The sequence below is a fragment of the Chanodichthys erythropterus genome, chromosome 24 (genome assembly GCF_024489055.1).
Source record: "Chanodichthys erythropterus isolate Z2021 chromosome 24, ASM2448905v1, whole genome shotgun sequence".
NCBI lineage: Eukaryota > Metazoa > Chordata > Actinopteri > Cypriniformes > Xenocyprididae > Chanodichthys > Chanodichthys erythropterus.
In genome coordinates, this window is record NC_090244.1 from 25,450,720 (window position 1) to 25,470,717 (window position 19,998).

Below are 19,998 nucleotides of genomic sequence, written 5' to 3' on the forward strand. Positions count from 1 at the left end.
AACTGATCTGGACCAGGGACTAGTTTTAGGGTTGCGACTCGCCAGTTGAGAACCACTGTTCTAATAAATTACACAGTAATAATTTTTAACATAGTTTTATTTCAAATATGTTTTCATGAAATTAAACTCTAATTTGACTTTTTCAGTGTAGCGGAGTATCTATGAAGCAAGAACACATTTCTTTTAGTGCATACTATACCCATATGGGGTTTGTACCCATGCAAATAGAAAGTGCAAAAATATTTACCTAAAAAAATCAATACTTGATTCAAGCTAAGAAAATATGATACAGAGTTCTCATCTGCAAACACTCAAAGGGCCTGAGGACGACAGAAGCAATGACTGTGTTCGAAATGGAATACTAGTGTACTTCTTGAATACTTACTGCATACTGCATAGTATACACTGTAATGTGCCTAATATTTTTAGTATGTTAAAGAGAACACATTATACAATGGTAAATGTTTTGAACAGTAGTATGCTACATAGTGGTCACATGACCTCATTGCATGTTAAATTTAATTGAACTAAGTGGCATCTAGTTATCTCTAAAATAAAAATTTTGCACTGTTGATCAGAAAATGAGAAAGCAGAATCATGGTTCATATCACTTTCAGTGCATTTGTCACACTAAAATGTAAGGTCAAGTTGTGCGCATTACATTTTGGGATACAATATCTCACACACTGCTTCGATACGGCTCATTTCATCACATGTAGTAAGTCATAATATTCCATGCATACACAAAATTAACATACTGCACAAAGTATACAAACTACAATAATAGTATGCTATTTCGAACATAGCCATTACGTTGGGTTTTAAAAACTTGTAAGAATGAGATGCATGCTGGGAGCACTCACTTCACCAGCTTTACAAAACTCTCTCTCTCTTTCACACACACTTACACACATGCAAACACACAATTATAAATGCACATATTTAAACGTGCACACAAACACGCCCAAAGAAAATGAAACAGAGAAAATACGACATTTTACATTTTTAGAAATAAAACAAAAAAGCAAAATGTCAAATGAGAAAATGTGTCTTCCATGTCCATTATCCCAATGTTAATTCTATCATCACATCTGCTTTATATACTCTAACTGTATGAATAATGGTGGATTGATTAATATGGGATTATGCGGTTAGATTTTTACAGTAGGTGACTATGTTTGGAGTGGAATATTAGCTTACAGTTTACATATATATATATTTTTTTAACAAGTAAAATGCATTTAAAAATATATTTAAAGGAATATTTAATGGCACAATATATAGTTAGTAGTTAATTTTGATATTTTGGAATGAAATCTGGGTTTGTTCCAGACAGCAACATAGTGTGGCCCAAATCCGGCCCACATCTGGTACATGTGGATTACACACGGACCAGATGTGGGCCGGATCTGGCCCGACACTATGTTGCTGTCAGGGGTATGTTTTATTGATTTAACTTTATTGTTGTTGATTAATGCATTTTTACTTGCTAGGACCCCATAGCCACTATCTAGGTAGTGGATAATTGGGGATCTAAATAAACAAATGTATTCTGTATACTATTTTTAATAAAACAGCATCCATTATGCAATGATAAATGTTCTAAACAGTAGTATGCTACATTGTTGCTACATAACTCAAGTAATATGAGTAATATCTTGGAAATAATCTTGTTAAATCTGCATTTTTAATCAATTTTTGGTATTCTATTCAAATAATGAACCAAGAATGATTTAATCATCATATTACTTCTAGTTCATTAATGAAACTGGTTTAATAGTGCTGCAGGATGATATATTGTTGTAGGTTAAAACCTGGAAATTAGCATTTTAGCACTTCTGATTCCATCATTCTAAGGTCAGTGGGTTTTTGATTAAATCCTTGAAATAAGGTCTGTGGTTAACAAGAAATTTTTGTTTTATTTTAGCACATCAAATACATCAGTTTTACCCCACTTGTGATTTTTTATAGTTTTACGTGTCTTAAAAAAGGCAGTTGCTAACAAGTAGCCAAATGGGACTACAGATGTTGTCAGGGATATAAATGTCATTAAGCAAACTCATCTACTCACTAGTCCACTTTCACAGCCCATTGCATTTATAACTGCACTCTTACAAACTCTTAACTCAATAAGGAAAATGTGTTTTTTTTCTTCTTTTTAATAAAGAAAGAATTGTCAGATGCTTAGTGGTGGTGACATTGAAGGCGTGCAACCATGGTGTAGGTTGTTTATAGCCTACATGTAGCTTTTTACTTCTGGTGATTGTATTTAGGCATTAAAATAAATAAAAGCTGTTAATTTCAGAAGATTATCATGATGAACAAAACATGTAAGATTCATAAACTTTTGTTGGTCATATAACTTATTTTCTGCAGTAATCCAAAAGCCAGTGGAAAAAATCCTATTGGCTTTTTGTTGAACCAGGGTGATGCTATCTTCCGAGTTGGTCTACAAAAATCACTGCAGCGCTCTATGGTGATGTAGGTGATATAGAAAGTAGGGGTGTAATGATACACTCATGTCACAATTCGATACATATCACGAAACTGAACTCACGATACGATTATTGCGATACTCCAAGACGTATGGTAAAAGGATAACAAAAATTGTACTGTTGATTAAAATTCGAAATTTGGTATTACATTGGGGGTGGAAATGAATAGGCTTGGACTTGGTGCTGGTAACCCAGGACAATGGTGACACCAGAATAAAAATATTCATGATTATAATGCTGAAACAGATTTATTTTAGATGAATATATTTAAAATAATGTAGGCCACTTTTTACTGGTAACATAAGACATTTGGTGTTATCAGAACCCACAAATATTCCCCCATTGCATTATTAAACATTATATTCAACATTATATATAGTAGTTTAATGTAGTACTGTAAACTTCACAGTCATTTCACACAGTAATTTTCATTTTGGGTGAACTATCCACAACATATTGTCACTATCCACGATACGATATTGTTGCATTTTTGTATTGTGATATATTGTGACACCATATATTGTTACACCCCTAATAGAAAGCATTGCATTATGGGATACCACATTTCACTCACAGCACACACTTGTTGTATGCTGAACACTTTTGCAAATGTAGTGGGTCATCTATGCACACAGAAAATTCACAGTACATACATGCAGCACTATATACTGCAGAGATGCAGCTCAGGTAGGTGGGCACATGGACTGATGGAACCATAAACACACAAAATACATCACCGAGCAACAAAAGCAGGCATCGGAACACAGATACACTCACACATCAAATTCAGCTCACACACGCTACAAAACCAGGCATATGGACAAGGACACAGTCTTTTATAAAATTATGAAAAACAAAGAAACAACATGCAATTAAAAAAAAGAACATGCATGTTATTTATATCACCATTTTGCCAAAGATGGCAATTTTATTTATTTTGCCTTGACAAAATGACATTGTATTGAAAGACAGATCTGCATATCTTTTCAAGGCTATGTAGTACATACAAACTGTTCATTTGCATAAACAAACTAATTTTTATTTGGTAATTTTTACCAGAAACCACTTTTGTAACAAGAATCACAATGTGAAATGCTGGCAAGCGAAGAGAGAGGGTGTATTCGGTAAATGTGTTCGTAAGTAAACGTTGTCACGTTGCCTGGCACCAGGTTAGAGACCTGCTTCACAGCGGGATGATAGCTGCCCAAGCACAGACAGAGGCCACGTACACACTGTAAAGTTTCAGGAGTGACAACTGCATTTAAATGCAGGATAAGGCCCTCGTTCCAGGGCCTTGTTTCACAGACGGGGCTTAGATTAAACCAGGATTAGGCCTTAATTCAACTAATACATTTTAGTAGCTTTTATAAACGTGCCTCCAAAAAAAAAAAAAAACATTACTGGTGAGCATCTTGAGACAAAACAATGGCACTGATATATTTTAAGATATATCAGTGCAAGTTGCTTTCAGTTAAAACAGCTCAAACATGCATTTTAGTCTGGGACTAGACTTAAAACTTGTCTGTGTAAACATGGGCATGTGTGTGCAGAACACGACTCACTCCCGAAACTGCTACGACTGACACTGCAGTAACCATAACAATGTTCTGCCGTCTCGCATGTTTGGCCTCTGTCATTTTGACTATTACAGTGACAAAAGACTCGTTATGTTCAGCAATTTTAACTGAAGCACAGTCAACGTGTTTTGCTTATGTTTGGAAAGGCTGCTAGACAGAGTGTGCTCGTGCAGCTTTGCCATATCCACTTATTATAAGCGTTTTGGGCTTGCTTGGCTCATAAAGCGATCAAGTTTATGGAGTTATTAAAGTGAGCAGGTGCGGATCACAATATTTCGGTCTTATTTTCAGCATAAAGCATTTCCATTTATTTTTATGGGCTTTTTCTTTTTCGCTGATTTGCTTGCAAGATCTGGCAACATGAAGTGCTTTCCCCTGTGATTTCTTGCACCGCACATACAGAAGAGAGAAACATCTCTGATGTATGTTAAAATAGGTATTTTAACATGAATCCCTCGTCTGTCATCTTTCTCTTGTCATGCAGCATTCACAACTAGTGTGTTCCGTACACACTACGTATATTTTTTCTAAATGTGGTTGTCACTACCTGCATTTTTCAGGAGTTAATACGTTTTTAGAATGCGGTTGTCACTCCCGTAAATTACTGATCTGTGTGTACAGAACAGGAGGTGACAAATGAATTTAGCTGTCCGTGGCCTCAGAGACGCAGACAAGTAGACAAGCAGAAAACAAGAACTCCAAAAGCCCTTCGTCTGCATAGTAAACAATCCAACCGCACGAGTGCTCCATTCAGAACTATGATAGGACACAGATGAAAGAGCAGCATTACTGCAGGCTATGTTGGGAAGGATGTATGTTCAATGAATATAGTCATTTCCCACCTACACACTGGAGTTTACAGTGTATCAGAGAATGCTGTAATCCATTGATTTCAAAGTTGATGATCCGGCACATAGACATAGCGAGGGTTTGCAAAAATGAAACTCCTTCATGTGACCTTTTTCTTGAACATTTGCAGCAGTGTACTCTGGAACAGACTTTTTATTTAACCATTTAGAAGGCAGGCGGGTCCAGTTGTGCTTTCGGAAATCCAATTTGTCGCATTTCAGCTTGATTTCGAATGAATCCAACTCTTTTCGCACCCTCAAAATGGAACTTATGCAATTCCATGCACAAAATGTCATCAGAGCTTTCTCTGGTGCAGTGGTTCTCAAACTTAAACGTGGCAGACTTCCTTAAAATCAACAATTTCTTCTTTGTTTTTGCCGGGCTGCTGTTTTGTTCTTTTAGCTAATAAACCTAAACTAGCCAACTGTTTGTAAAGTAGCCAATCAGTACAGCTTGAGAACTACTGTTCTAAGTGTGTAAACACACTCAGCAGGATGACAATACAGGTTAACTGGAGGTCTCAGGCAGGGATCATGTGACTGAGAAGAACCTCTTTGGTGCAGAGTACAGTTGCCCATTCCTGGCTCTAAAGGCCCACCCGGAGATCAGGTTTTGACCTCAAACGCTGAATCCGCTCCCTGGTTTATCACAGCAATGAAAATCTGAAGTGGGCAGCCCATGCATGGAGTCAATAAAGCTAGCCATCCAAGGCAGCAGAACGGTCGTACATGAATGCCTGTGTTCAAATATGTGCTGCAGTTGTGCATGTTGCAAAGACGTTTGTTCACCACTCTCAAGCATTTATGTGCTTTTGTGGGTAGGGTATGTGATTCTCCAGTGGGAAATTATCTGTGTATTTATGGGCAGACACGGCTAAGGCCACTCATGGTGATAACGTTTGCCATTCTTTTTCCGCTCTTTCTGCAGGTGCTCCAGTTCCGCCTCATACACCATCTCCTGCATTAGGTATTTCTCCCTGCGCATGCGATCACACAGGTCTTTGGGCATGTCTGGAATCATGTGGGCTATGAAGGTCTTAATGCCAAACACAAGGTGCTACGGAAAATACAACAGACAATAGAAAATTCATAAACATTAAATAACATTAGATTTTTGCAGCTTTGAGGAGCTAACTACAGTATTGAATGACAACTAAATTAGCCTTTCATGTCAGCCATTTGGGTTTTTTTGCCTCCTGTTTTAAGAATACTTGGACATACTACTCATTTGACTTCTTTTTTTTCAACATGAAAATATTCTGGTGGTTCTTGGCCGGAATAAGCATTTTTGCCAACAGTCAAAAGTCTGGCTCTGGAAGATTAGCTACTTTGTCTAACTAGTTCCTCTTGGCCTACTCTGAGATTGGTGATAGCCAGCATGGTAGTCAGGTGTGTAAACAAGTATGCTAAAGACCACAGCCACTAGCATCAGTTTTTAGTTTGCCTCTTGAGCCCAGGGGAGTGAGGTTTATCTGCACAGCTAAAGTGTACCAGTTGGCCTACATTTACACCCACCATCCTAAACCTCATTCCCATCCGGGTCACGGCACCACTTTAACTGGTTCCTCGCAGGCCGCTCCAAGAAGGGATTTGACCAGTGATAGTTGGCATGAAATTGGGCACATTAACAAGGATGCTAAAGACCACATCCTCTATTGTCAATCACTTTCTGAGTCCAGGGTGAGTGAGGTTTACCTGCACAGGTCTCTTGTACCAGATGGCCTCCATTAGACTAGTGCCTTGCATTGTAGCTAACTTTATCAAAGGGCAGCTTTACTTTAACTTAACTACTTAAAATGATCAGTATACTGTATAAAAGTTTCAAAGTAGTTTCCTCAAAACTATATTGTGAATGCTATAAAACTACACTCAAATAAGACTGTAAAAATGTGAAGTAGCACTGACCTCAAAGACGATGATAAAGGCTAGTCTCGCAGCCAAAACATGCCAGAACTGCAGGGTGAAATCGTAGGGTTCAGGACTCCATGGAGGCGCTCTGTAATCCCGATATCTGTAGAGGGGAATAACAGAACTTGAACTCCAGAAAAAGACAAGAAACCAAATGAATAGCATGTAACAACATAAAACTCATGTAAACATGAGTGTTGCAGTACCTGCAGTATCGATTTTGGTAAGTTCCGTTTCTCAATTCACCCATTTCAAAAACAGACAAGCTGTTGTTCAAGTATCCTCTTAGACATCTGTGTAAAGACACGCAAAACACAAATATACAGCATTAGTAATGCAAAGCTTCATATAAGGATTTTAAATGCAACCTTTTATCTTTAATAATGTTACAAACTGCTCCGAGATTTGGGTTGAAGATCCAAATGCAGCTTTATTGGGACAATTCAGAATTGAAATCCATATAACAGGCAAAAGGTCAAACACACGGGCAAACAAAACAAATAAGTAGTGATGTTCGATTCTTGAATGCCATTCTTTTGAGCCAGTTCTTAGGAAGTAACCGGTCGAGTCGGTTCACTAATCGAACTGAATCGAACTTTAGTTCCGGGTTGATGACGCAAGACACACAAAAGTAGCACGTCCGACTCAAAAAGAACCAAATGAGCCGATTCAACCAACTGTCGAAGTTTGCAGAGGATTACAGAGGAGTCCGATGAGTGAGTTGATGATACAATTCTGAGGCACGACTGGAAATATGCTTATTATGACTACTGTTATTAAATAACATTTTATTAGCTGCAAAAACCTTTCTGGCAAAAGCACAGGAGTTCGGAGGAGTGCCCTCTGGTGGATATCATGGGCACTCTGGTGGATTAATTTGTTTAAACTAATCAAAATTATAAAAGACTTGACACTGGTTGTCAAGATCAGTTGCAATTATTTAAAAAAATATATATTTAGGTTTGGGATTTGCATTTACGTCTCCATGTTCTCTTTGCAAAAAAACAAAAACAAAACAACAACAACAAAAAGCTATAGGCTTACAAAACATGTTGTTGAAAAGTGTTTTTTGTTCTCATTTTCACTTACAGCACCACAAGGGTTAGGTTTAGCTGAATGAATTGCTGATTTTCAAAATAGTTTCCCAAAAACATTGACAAAGTGAAGCTGATTCTTGGCAACCCCCCATTACAACCAGAGGGGCTAACAAAATAAATCTGCTCAGCTTTACAATGCACATGCCACTGTTTTTTTTTTAGCCCTGTAAATGCTGCTTGCAGCTATTTTGAAATCTTCTTACTTCTCATGCCGGTAACCCTTATCCACACAGGGCCCATATTTGAATGCGTAGACAAAGCGGGGGATGTAATCTGAAGTTATGGCAATGACAAAGGCATTTGTTATGACAGCCACAACTCCAATTCCCTCCAGGATACCATGCCAGATACCTAATTAAACAAACATACAGAAAAGCCATCATATACCAGGACAGATAATACTATAAACTAATATATATTAAAGGTATAGAATATCAAGCATTAATGTCAATCTAAATTTACAACACATTAAATGCAATTACAACAAAAGACTCTTGGGTTTCTTGCATTTACTGCTAATTGAATGGAAAAGGTCTGACCGATGTCAGTAGCGCGGGCGGGCATCGGTCTCCTCCACTGCGTGACAAACTTGTAGGCATCTAATCGGATCTCAATGATGTTGTTGAGTAGAGCCAGCAGAGGAGCCAGAGGAAATGCCGCCACAAAGATTGTAGTGAAACCAAACTGTAGAACTGTACATAAAACAGATGAAACATACAGCCCATCTGCATAACAGCAAATGATTTGCCAAACTAGAACACTCTCATTATAATCAAGTGTTTACCCTTTTGTGGAGAAGATAGTCTAAAAATGGCTTACTTAGAGCAGAAACACACTTTATGCAAATATGCAAACACTGAAACAAATGCTTGGCAAAAGCACTGCAGGAATGTGGTCCTGCTGAAAATACTTGTCCTGTAATCGTAACAAACCTCAGTCCTCAAATGACAATAGAGTCATCCATTTGTGCCATTAAAGGATTAGGTCACCCAAAAATAAAATTTCTGTCATTAAGTACTCACCTTCATGTTGTTCCACACCTGTAAGATCTTCGTTCATCTTCAGAAGGCAAAATAAGATATTTTTGATGAAATCAAAGGGTATCTGATCCACACATAGGCAGCACTGTCATTGCACCTTTTGACGTCCAGAAAGGTAGTTAAAAACATGGTTAAAATAGTCAACATGACTACAGTAGTTCAAGCTTAATGTTATGAAGCGACGAGAATACTTTTTGTGCGCAAAAAGAAAGCAAAAATAATGACTTTATTCAACAATTTGAACCATTGTAATAGGTAATGAACTCAGTGCAGGCTTCCTTGTATACGTCAGAACGCTGTGTTCTGAAGATGAACAAAGGTCTTACGGATGTGGAACAACATAAGGGGCAGTAATTAATAACAGAAATTTCATTTTTGGGTGAACTAACCCTTTAAACCAGATGTGTTATTATTCTTTTTAACTACACAAGATTCTATTTTGCCATGACAGTATTTGAAACTTGCACACTTTAAATCTCACAATAGGTGTTGGCTGAGCGGAACTCACCCATTTCCAGGTACTCGTCCACCAGGCCATGTGCATTCATGGGCTGCAAGTTCCAGTCTCTATCCCATTGTGGAAGCTCTTCTTTACTGTTATTCTGCTCACCTGCACGTTTCATCTTACGCCGAGACCACCAGTTCTGCAACAGTCTGGTGGATGAAAAGAAAAAAAACATTTGATTTAATATGTGTATTATATGAAGAATGTGAAAAGTGATGAAGAATGCTTAGGGCCATAGCTAATTGGATTCCAGCAAGAGCCAGTGTAATTTATTGTATTTTACATCAAAACATGCCATAAAAACAATGAATCCAACAATCTAAGCCAGTAGTTTTAAAAGAATAAAGTTGACCCAAAATCAATTTGTGTGTTGAAATCCAAATCTGCTGAGGCCATGCAGCTGCTTTATATGTAGAACAGTCCCAAATGCAGTTGTCATTATAAATATAAATATATTAAATATCTTTAACTTAAATGTACATTTAAATACAACGCACTTACATACATGTTTTTTCACATTGTAATTAAATTTTATGAAATGTTGAAATGTCTTAAGAAACATACTCCATTTAAGTACACTTAAGTGGTCTTTTATTTAATTACTATTATATTACGCAAGTAGTTATATATACTGTACTTCTACGATTTAAAGGCCACTATAAGTGCAGATTCAATACAAGCAAGTACACTTCATAAAAAAAAAAAAATCATGTTCCACAAAAAGACAAAATATGGGTTTAGAATGAAAAGAAAAGAAAAATTGAATAATAACAGAGCTGTATTTTTCTGTGAACAGTATCGGTAATCTAAACTTATGTCCCTCATCATGTTTTCCGGATAGTATATTAAGTTCACTCTGTTGCTGTGGCTCTTTCTGATTAAGCATACATTTTACTCTGTACTGCAGAGTTGGCAAAATCAGTCAGCCGTGAACACAGTGGACTAAGGACAAGCTCTCTTTGTATGTCCAGTGCAACAGACACTTCCTGTTTGGGCTAATAATTGAGTAACACAGACCTCTGTTCATACAATCAATAACAAACGCAGATCTTATGAAATAATTTATGTGTATATATTTAAAAAATAAAAAATTTAATATAAAGAATGAAAAAAAATGCATGGCAAATTATTATGAAGGAATCTATACTACTACTGTTTTACGTTTAGGCAATTACATAGGTTATGAAAGAATCAATAAAATCAAACAAAATGCCATTTAAACCAGCTCCATCAGAGAGCAAAAATGGTTTATCAAGAGTTTATTTGGCAAGTAACACTCCAATTTGAGTTTTTTCATTATTTTTCATAGCCTCCAAAGGACTGTCCACAGACCAAGCATAATTTGATACAGTACATCAAATTTGTCACAGCAGATTCCAATTTGCAATTACTGTCAGGTTTATGTTCAGTTTTGTCATTCTAAGTTGACCCATTCATTCATTTTTTCCCATTGATTGATGTATTCCATTCACTTGTTGTCCATTAATTATTTTAGTTCCTCTGTGTATTTATACCCCCCGTTTGGTTCTGTTTGTTGTCTGGTGTCGTACTTACAATGTGGATGTTACCCCCATTATTCAGACCTGTATTTTGTGAGTTATCTTATTAAAACCTGTTTCTTTGTATTCCTCGTCTTCGTGCGATTACTATAGCACCCATGCTTTACAGAACACCAGACCAAAACTGTTAAAATTTGTGGCATTTTTTCCCCGCTTTTATTTTTCACAATGGACCTCCCCGCTGTACAGCTTCTGTGCCTGGAGCAAAAAGACCACTCACTGGAAGAACACACTCAAGTCAAGTCATCTTCATTTATATAGCGCTTTTTACAATACAGATTGTTTCAAAGCAGCTTCACAGTGATAATAGGAAATGGACAGATATTAATGGACAGAGATTGTTTTGGCTTTACAGCAGCTCTAGGAAAAAGTTATTATCGAGCTAAAGTACGTTTTTGATTGAATCCCTCCCATTGTAAAAATCGTTAATTATTAACTTAGGGGCCACTTAGATGGCACCTTTTTAACTGAAAACTTGCTGTTCATTTACGTGTTTAGTCTGTAAGTATGTGCGTTTGAATGTGTATGCGTGCAGACGCTGTCTTTTTTACAGTGACATCGCCAAATTACTTGTCTGGCCCGCATAATACAGAATTATTAGTTGTTTCCGCGGATCCACTCTAGACTTTTCAGATCTAGTGTGCCAAACACATCTGGACCACTTGGATTCCAGTGAGCAGTCCAAAGGAGGACTCGCCGCATTTGTGAAGTAGCGTTACAAATCGGCTTTGACCATCAGCCCCACTCCACCTGACCCAGTGCCCAGTCAGCCATCACCCAACCAGCTAAAACTAAACTCCACAGCAGACACGGAGCCAGCGCCCACCACAGAGAACATGCCAGGATACGAAACTAAGTCGAATACCGCCCTGGAGCCTGTTCCCATCAATATGTCTGACCAGGTGAATGAGACTGCTACAACACCCGTTCCCGAGGGAGTTGTATTTAATGGAGCTTGAGGACTCATGAAAGCCCTGCCCACTTCCCCGCTGCCGTCAATGAGCTAAGACAGGATACTGTAAGTTTCATGGATTTATTTGAGGAGGTGATGCCTGTGAATCTCCATTATCCACTGGTTCCACCCAGCCCTGAGTCTCTTGTTTCCCTGCTGGTTCTGCCCAGTCCTGAATCTCCTGTTTCCTCGCTGGTTTCACCCAGTCCTGAGTCTCCTGTTTTCCCATTGGTTCCTGGCTGCCGGTTACACCTCTGCCTTCCATCCCTTCGGCTCCACCAGGCTCAGTCTTCCCTCTGGCTCCACCGTTGTCCTAGGTTGCACTGGCTCGACTGCAGTCTTCCAGATCCCCGCATCCACCTTGGTCCCTTGACCTGTCAGCTCTGCCTTGGCCCTCTGGACCTGCCGTGTCACCCTGGCTCCGTCTCCCCTCGGTAATGTCAGTTTTATGTTCAGTTTTGTCATTCTAAATTGACCCAGTTTCCTAGTGTTTCAGTTTGTTCCTTTGATTGATGTACAGTATTCTGATCACCTGATGTCCATGTCATTAGTTCCTCCATGTATTTATACCTCTTGTTTGGTTCGGTTCTTTGTCTGGTGCCGTACTTACTATGTTGATGTTACCCCCATTATTCAAGGCAAGGCAAGGCAAAGCAATTTTATTTGTATAGCACATTTCATACACAATGGTAATTCAAAGTGCTTTACATAAAAAAAGAATAATAAAAATAGAACATAAGGAATAGAAATAACAGTAAAAACAGAGAATTTTGCTATCTGGATGGAAGAGCTAGGAAGTCTCAGGGAGTTTGTTGTTGTTGTTGTTGTTGTTTTTGTTGTCCATCAAAGTGGATCTAAATGGATCTATCCATCAGAGCGGTTCAGAATGGATCTTCCTCACATGACAGGACTGCTACCTGTAAAGGCACTTCAAACTGATAAACACAGTTTCAATCTCCCCTTTTGCCAAGACACCTCAAACTGCACCACACAGCCCTTATCCCCCTTCCGGAGATATCTTATCAATGCAACGCAGTTCAAATTTCCCCTTTGGAAAGTGTCCTGACTGTAATCCAGAGATATCTTAATCATGCACTACAGCTTAAAATTCAGACCTGTATTCCTTGGATTATTATTACAACCTGTTTCTGTGTTTATTTCTCGTTTTTGTGTGATTACTATAGCACCCACGTGTTACACAGTCACTTGATTTGTTTCAATTGGCTGGCATCTATGCAGTTTGCAGTTTCTGATATTATTAGTGCGCCCTTACTCCTGATACCGGAGAATGAACTCTCAAAGCTCCGCCCTCTTAGGCCGGGAGCAGCAGCTTATTTGCATTTAAAGGTATACACACTAAAAATGTTGCATTTTTGCCAACTCCCAAAAATTGGCAAATTTAACATGCTATTAAAAAAAAAAAAAACCCTGTGAGGTATTTCGAGCTAAAACTTCACATACACACTCTGGGGACATGAGAGACTTGCTAAAAGGGGCATAATAGGTGGTTGTTGTTTTTGTCATAGTGTAAATGTTTATTTAACCTGAAAAATGTGTCCATATTAAGTGTAATTGGAAATTAATTTATATTTAAAAAACAAACAAAAAAATATTTTTTTATGCCCCCTCATTTCAAAACACCACTGCAGGCCACTGCTTTATACTAACGGTTGTGATCAATTTAAAATAGACACAGTCAGGTTTCACAGTCAGGGCTTGGATTAAGCCAGGATTAGTCCTTAGGTTACCACTGTTTTTTGCAGTGCCATTGTTACACGTTACATATAAATTATGCATAGTTACATGCAATCAACCCTAAACCAATCCCACATCCTAACCCTACAGTAAGTACAAATAGTTAATTATTACACTGTAACACGGACACCTTAAAATAAAGTGTAACTGTCCTTAGTTCAATAAGGATATTTAAGTTGATTTTATAAAATAATAATAATAATAATGAAAAACATTACTGATGTGCATCTTGAGATAAATAATGGCACTGACATATTTTAAGATGCATCAGTGCTTTCAGTTAAAATAGCAAAAACATGCATTTTAGTCTGACACTAGGCTTAAGCATCGTCTATGAAATTGGGCATATATGTTTCAATGAACCTAGTCTTCTTAAGGACCCTTGAGAAGTTTTTGCATAGGATAACCTGATGTATTATGTTAGATGAGTAATTTCATAGAATAAGTCATTTAAAAATCTTATCTGGGTGTTTTTTTTTTTTTTTTCATGGCCTTCCAAGTCTGCCCACTGATGCCGCTGTGTGTCTGCTTATACTCACGGGTAGCCCAGCTCCATGAAGTTGTTCCAGATCTGTTTCAACACCATGATCACTCCCATTTGTAGGCACAAGTCGATCAGACAACCACTGGGATGACACTGAGGGGAAAAAAAGCATAAACATTTTCAATGCTCTAGTGAAAAGTACACATTAGCATACTTTTAAAAAGAGTACTGATTATGGAAATGACATACTTTAAAATAATTAAAAACATTTGACAAGTGCACTTCTAAAAATTGTATTTAAGTGTGCTCAGTCAGAAACAGTCAGCAAAGCCCACTTCTTTTTCACAAGGGTAGTTTTGATTATATTAAATGATTTACACAGACTAGATCTAAAACATACACTATTGTTATGAGCAACCACAGTTGTTATGTTGAGGCAATGAGTAATCTGCACTGAATAACAACCATTTTTATTGAAATCTCATGGCAGTTATTTGATAGGGGAATGTTGATCATGCAACCATGATCAACAATAATAACCAAGTGTCAGAGGACTCGTTACACCCACCTCCTCCATCCTCCACCGGTTAAACAGCTTATTATAGTCACCCGGCCTGCCAGCAAACCTGTGGAATACACACAGGCATAATACATGCACATCACAATAACATACGAAATTAGCTTTGAAAGTCAATTATCCACTCCATCATAGAGGTATTTGTGTTTGTATGTGTGCTAGCATCAACAGTGGAAATATCTAGTTCCTCTATGTATTAGGCAAACAGACAAAAATATCGGACCCACTTTATATTAGGTGATCAAAAATGCTGGCGGTGGCTGGCAACTTTAACAGATCTCAATGGGTAAAACAGAACAAATGGAAGCAGTAACATCAAGTAAACCGTGAACTGAATAATACATCAACAAGTTCAGAGTTGCTTACCTCCCTAAAAAGAAAGCTATGTAGAAGGTAGAACTGTTGAGATTGACAAACTGGAAGAGAAACATCTTGAGGGCAAAGCTGTTTTCCCATTCCGACTCTGTCCGTGGGTGTTCTAGATCACAAGTGAAAGCCATGCTAAAATCATTCGGGAAGCACAGCACTCAATGCTATAGCCATGAGGGAAGTTTCTCACATATAGTGATGACTGCATGAATTTCACCCTTAATCAATAGTAACCTTGACTGAATCAATACTTACCCAAATTTGTAAGTAGGTAGGCCACTTTCTCATAGACCTGTTTGGTAAAAGAAAATGGAAATAGTACCATTACAGACTGAAGGTCAAGGCTGAAGTTGTAAATTTATGTGAAAAATTTGCAAAACATCTTGCATTTCAATTCCATGTGTTCAGGAGAATAAAATTGTCACATCTGGGGTGCCACATAGAAATGGAAATTGGTGCCACATAGAAATGGAAATGAAGCTGTATCCTTTAGGAAGTCTTTTATTAAATTTAATAAATGACTTGGTTTTATCAAAATCCAAGATGGAATAAAATCAAATAGATGGAGACCAACAATATCAACAGCTACCACAATTTCAAAAGCAGCAGCAAAAAGAAGTGATATGGAAGACAAATGTTGACTAAATGGGAATGTATTTAATTACAAAAGCTGTAATATTATTATCGGTGACAATATTCTATTATTATTATCATTATACTGTGAAATATTCCATGGTATACTTTATTTTACTCCCATTGTACCATCCCAGGAGAGTGACAATATATCTGCTTACATTTTCACAATGAGTTTCCAGAGTTTTATTTATTTATTTATTTTGTAAGAATGGTTTTATTTCTCAGAATGTCCAAATCATGTTATTGAAGTATTTATTTCACAGAGCTCCCCAAAAATCCTTTTCTCTCATTTTGCGTGGAGCTTTTGCACAGTTGACAATTTTAGTTCAGGGGGACTTTGTTTTTCTTTTGGTGAGAAGAGGCCTTCGGGACTAGAGAAAAGACACTAACCACATTCAGAGACATGATGATCATAAAGTTGATGCAGACTCCAGTGCCTGAGGTGGCGAATTGCCAGTTCTTCTTCACAAACTCCCACTGGAAGGAAGCAAACTTCTCCATGGCAATGAGCCGAAATACCACCACGGCAAACACAGCTGTCAGAACCAGAGAGATCTGGAAGAAAAATTACGAGAGGTTAACAAGGTGTCAAAAAGGAATATTATAAATAGATGGAGATATATTAGGATAAGTTTGGAATCTATCTGAATTTTCCTTTACAAACTTAGATATGGCTTTGATATGCATTGTCTTTTAATATAAGACCAACAGAGGGAGACAGTTACAGGTGCATCTCAATAAATTAGAATATCATTATTATTGTTATTTTTTTTCTGTAATTTAATTCAAAAAGTAAAACTTAAACATATTCTAGATTAGACATAAAGTAAAATATTTCCAGACTTTTTGTTTTCATTTTGATGATTTCAGCTTGCTGCTCATCAAAATCAAAAGATCAATATCTCAAATTATTAGAATATTTAATTTCAAGTTCTATTAAATTACCATTGTCAGGGTATAAAGACTGGGTTTAGGTCAGTAATCCCAACAGCAGTCATGGGGAAGTCTGCTGACTTGACAGTTGTCCAGAAGATGATCATCAAGGCCCTCTACAATGAGAGTAAGCCACAGAGGGTCATTGCTGAAAGAGCTGGCTGTTTGCAGAGTGCTATGCCAAAGCATATTCATGGAAAGCTGACTGGAAGGAAAAAGGTGTACAAGTGAAAGGAATGACCGCAGACTTGAGAAGATTGTCAGGCGAAGCTGATTTAAGAACTTAGGAGAGCTTCAAAAGGAGTGGACTGAAGCTGGAGTCAGTGCATCAAGAGCCACCACACACAGACATCTTCAGGAAATGGGCTACAACTGTCACATTCCATGTACCAAGCCACTTCTGAAACAAAGACAACTATTGCTCAGAGGTCCAAAGTCCACTTTTCAGATGAAAGTAAATTTTGCATTTCATTTGAAAATCAAGGTCTCAGATTCTGGAGGAAGAGTGGAGAGGCACAGAAACCATGTTGCTTGAAGTCCAGTGTGAAATTTCCACAGTCAGTGATGATTTGGGCTGCCATGTCATCTGCTGATGTTGGTCCACTGTGTTTTCTGAAGTCCACAATCAACGCAGCCATCTACCAGGAAATTTTAGAGCACTTCATGCTTCCTTTTGCTGACAAGCTTTATGGAGATGCTGATTTCATTTTCAAGCAGGATTTGGCATCTACCCACACTGCCGACACTGCACACTGTTCAATGACCATGGTGTTACTGTGCTTGATTGGCCAGCAAACTTGCCTGACCTGAACCCCTGAATCTATGGGGTATTGTCAAGGGGAAGATGAGAGACACCAGACCCAACAATGCAGATGACCTGAAGGCCACTATCAAAGCAACCTAGGCTTCCATTACACCTGAGCAGTGCCACAGGCTGATCGCCTCCATGCCACGCCGCATTTCTGCAGTAATTCATGCAAAAGGTTGCCCAACCAAGTATTGAGTGCATAGCAATGAACATACTTTTCAGAAGCCTGACATTTCTGTTTAAATTATACTTTTTTATTGATTTTATGAAGTATTCTAATTTATTGAGATTGGAATTGGTGGGTTTTTGAAAGAACCAAAGACTTAAAGTACTTCAGTCTGTGTGCATTGAATTTATTTAATACATGAGTTCCAAAATTTGAGTTGAATTACTAAAATAAATGAACTTTACCAAGACATTCAATTTTTTGAGATGCACCTGTATTTATTATTTGTAGTGCAGTTTAGTGAGCTAACTTTAACAAAATGATACAAATGATTTTTATGGCATTCTGTAATGTCTGCATTCTTTTACCTGGGTAGATGCATCAGTATAAAATATGTAACATATGCATCAGACCACATACAACTGACACTTATAAGAGTCTTTAATCTACAATTACATTTTAAGTGTAATTATTTTCCCATGATTTAAAGGTTTTGCACTGATGTGGTGCACATTTTGTACATTCCTTCTTCCTCAAAGTTACACATTAAAATGAAAGTGTAACCACTATTTTTATGGAGTTGTTAAGAAATCAGAATACCAGAATAGTTCAATTCCACACAATTCCCATCCCAATGGATGGTGACAATAATTCTGTTCTGACTGTTGTAGCTTTAGGGATATTTTGAACACAGAATCTTACCATGAAGAAGATTCCTGAAACAGACACCATGAGTCGACTGAGTTTGTCTGTGAAGGGCTGGAAGGGCTCTGGTTTCCCTGAGATAGGGTTTACTCTCTCCTTCCGGGAGTATTTGGCTTCAAACTGGGGCCGTAGTTCCTCCTTTTTTAACAAACACACCATATTACTCATAAAACATTTGTTTGAAGGTACAGTTTTCATGAATGAATCTCATCACACACAGATGTTCAGCATCATCATCTGCTTTGGCTGGGCATGATGGCCAGTGATGATGTCATCCAGAAGTTGTTCACATGAGCTGAATGAGTTAACATGAGTCACTTCAGTGCCTGAACATGAGATACATTTATTAGTACATTCTGCAATATGGCAGTTAAATATAGAAGGGGCTGTATATAGCAGCAGTTCTCAAACTTTTCAGGCCAATTCTCACATCTGATCGAATCACACCATCCAAGCTTCACCTGGCCTTGTTTTTCAGTGTAAGAATGTCAATGTAAGAACATAGGATACATATATAACCCCCTGAATTGGTTGCGCAATTCAGTTTTGCTTTAAATAGATTAATTTCTGCTTTATAAAAAATGAGATTTAGACACAAATTTCTGTGTTTCAGTTTATAATATATAGCTACTTATTTTTAGTTCTTGTTCTGTTCTGAAAATAAACAAAGGATTTTCTGTGAAGTGAGGAACTAAAATAACCAAGTTTATATATATATATATATATATTAATAATATTTGTAAGTATTTAGTTTTATTTACCAGTATTTTTATTTAAATTAATTTTATTTTTTGCAATTACGAAGTTGAGGGGTGTTTTTAGAGTAAGTTGTCGTAAGCTGATTTTTCCATTCAGATGTACGCTGGTTTCTATGTTCTACGTCTGGTTTGATTTGATAAATGAGGGCCAATGAGAAGAAGAACGCATCCTGGTTGCCTCACCAGGGTCAAGTATACTCGCTGTGACGCCCCCGGTCATATCCGTTGGTGCTAACGCCGGCTTGTCTGAATGATATGTTTTTGTACCGAGGGATAGGAAGTGCCCAAAGTTTAATGTACGGTCAGACATTGGCATTAGCGAGTGGATTGAGGAGGCTCAGGCTCCTCAATGAATTTGTCATTTATCTATTCCGGATTTGAAAATCGCCACATGCTCTGAAATGGGTGAATTGAGAGAAATGTTGAAATCTCAACAGAAACAGATAAATCAATTGACACAAAATTACAGATAACAACCCTCTCAGTCATTTGCTCTCATCAGCTAAGGTAGGGGCGATGGAACAGCGTTGGGAGGCCTAGCTTTCAGCTTTTGACTTTGAGGTGCGTTACTGACCAGAGCAATCGGAATGCAGGTGCTCTTTCCAGACAGTCTCCGTTAAATAGTGGGGAGATGCTCAGGGTGTTACATCTTTTCCTGGCTCCGTGAGGCAGGCAGGCTGAGTTGACCTCATCGGCTACCCACACCCTGGCTATCCAATCCATTGTGACTACTCTTCCTAGTTGTTCATTGGTACACAATAAACTGTTAGTGTTACCATATGTGGGTTGAGGGGAAGAAAATTGTTGGCCTGCTATTTTAGTGTGT

General features: G+C 37.8%; 1 protein-coding gene across 1 annotated transcript in view; it reads right to left on the reverse strand.

The window, feature by feature from the left end:
* Nucleotides 1–5,794: 5,794 nt before the first annotated feature.
* Nucleotides 5,795–19,998, reverse strand: part of ano3 (anoctamin 3) — a 105,266-nt gene continuing 91,062 nt past the window's right edge. The window contains exons 16-27 of the mRNA XM_067379446.1: nucleotides 18,412–18,552; nucleotides 16,193–16,357; nucleotides 15,422–15,458; nucleotides 15,164–15,275; nucleotides 14,789–14,846; nucleotides 14,276–14,373; nucleotides 9,474–9,619; nucleotides 8,465–8,617; nucleotides 8,129–8,276; nucleotides 7,035–7,121; nucleotides 6,826–6,931; nucleotides 5,795–5,977 (exon numbers count right to left, since the gene is read on the reverse strand). Coding sequence (XP_067235547.1) covers nucleotides 5,795–5,977; nucleotides 6,826–6,931; nucleotides 7,035–7,121; nucleotides 8,129–8,276; nucleotides 8,465–8,617; nucleotides 9,474–9,619; nucleotides 14,276–14,373; nucleotides 14,789–14,846; nucleotides 15,164–15,275; nucleotides 15,422–15,458; nucleotides 16,193–16,357; nucleotides 18,412–18,552 — 1,434 coding nt within the window. The remainder of the gene's footprint in view (nucleotides 5,978–6,825; nucleotides 6,932–7,034; nucleotides 7,122–8,128; nucleotides 8,277–8,464; nucleotides 8,618–9,473; nucleotides 9,620–14,275; nucleotides 14,374–14,788; nucleotides 14,847–15,163; nucleotides 15,276–15,421; nucleotides 15,459–16,192; nucleotides 16,358–18,411; nucleotides 18,553–19,998) is intronic.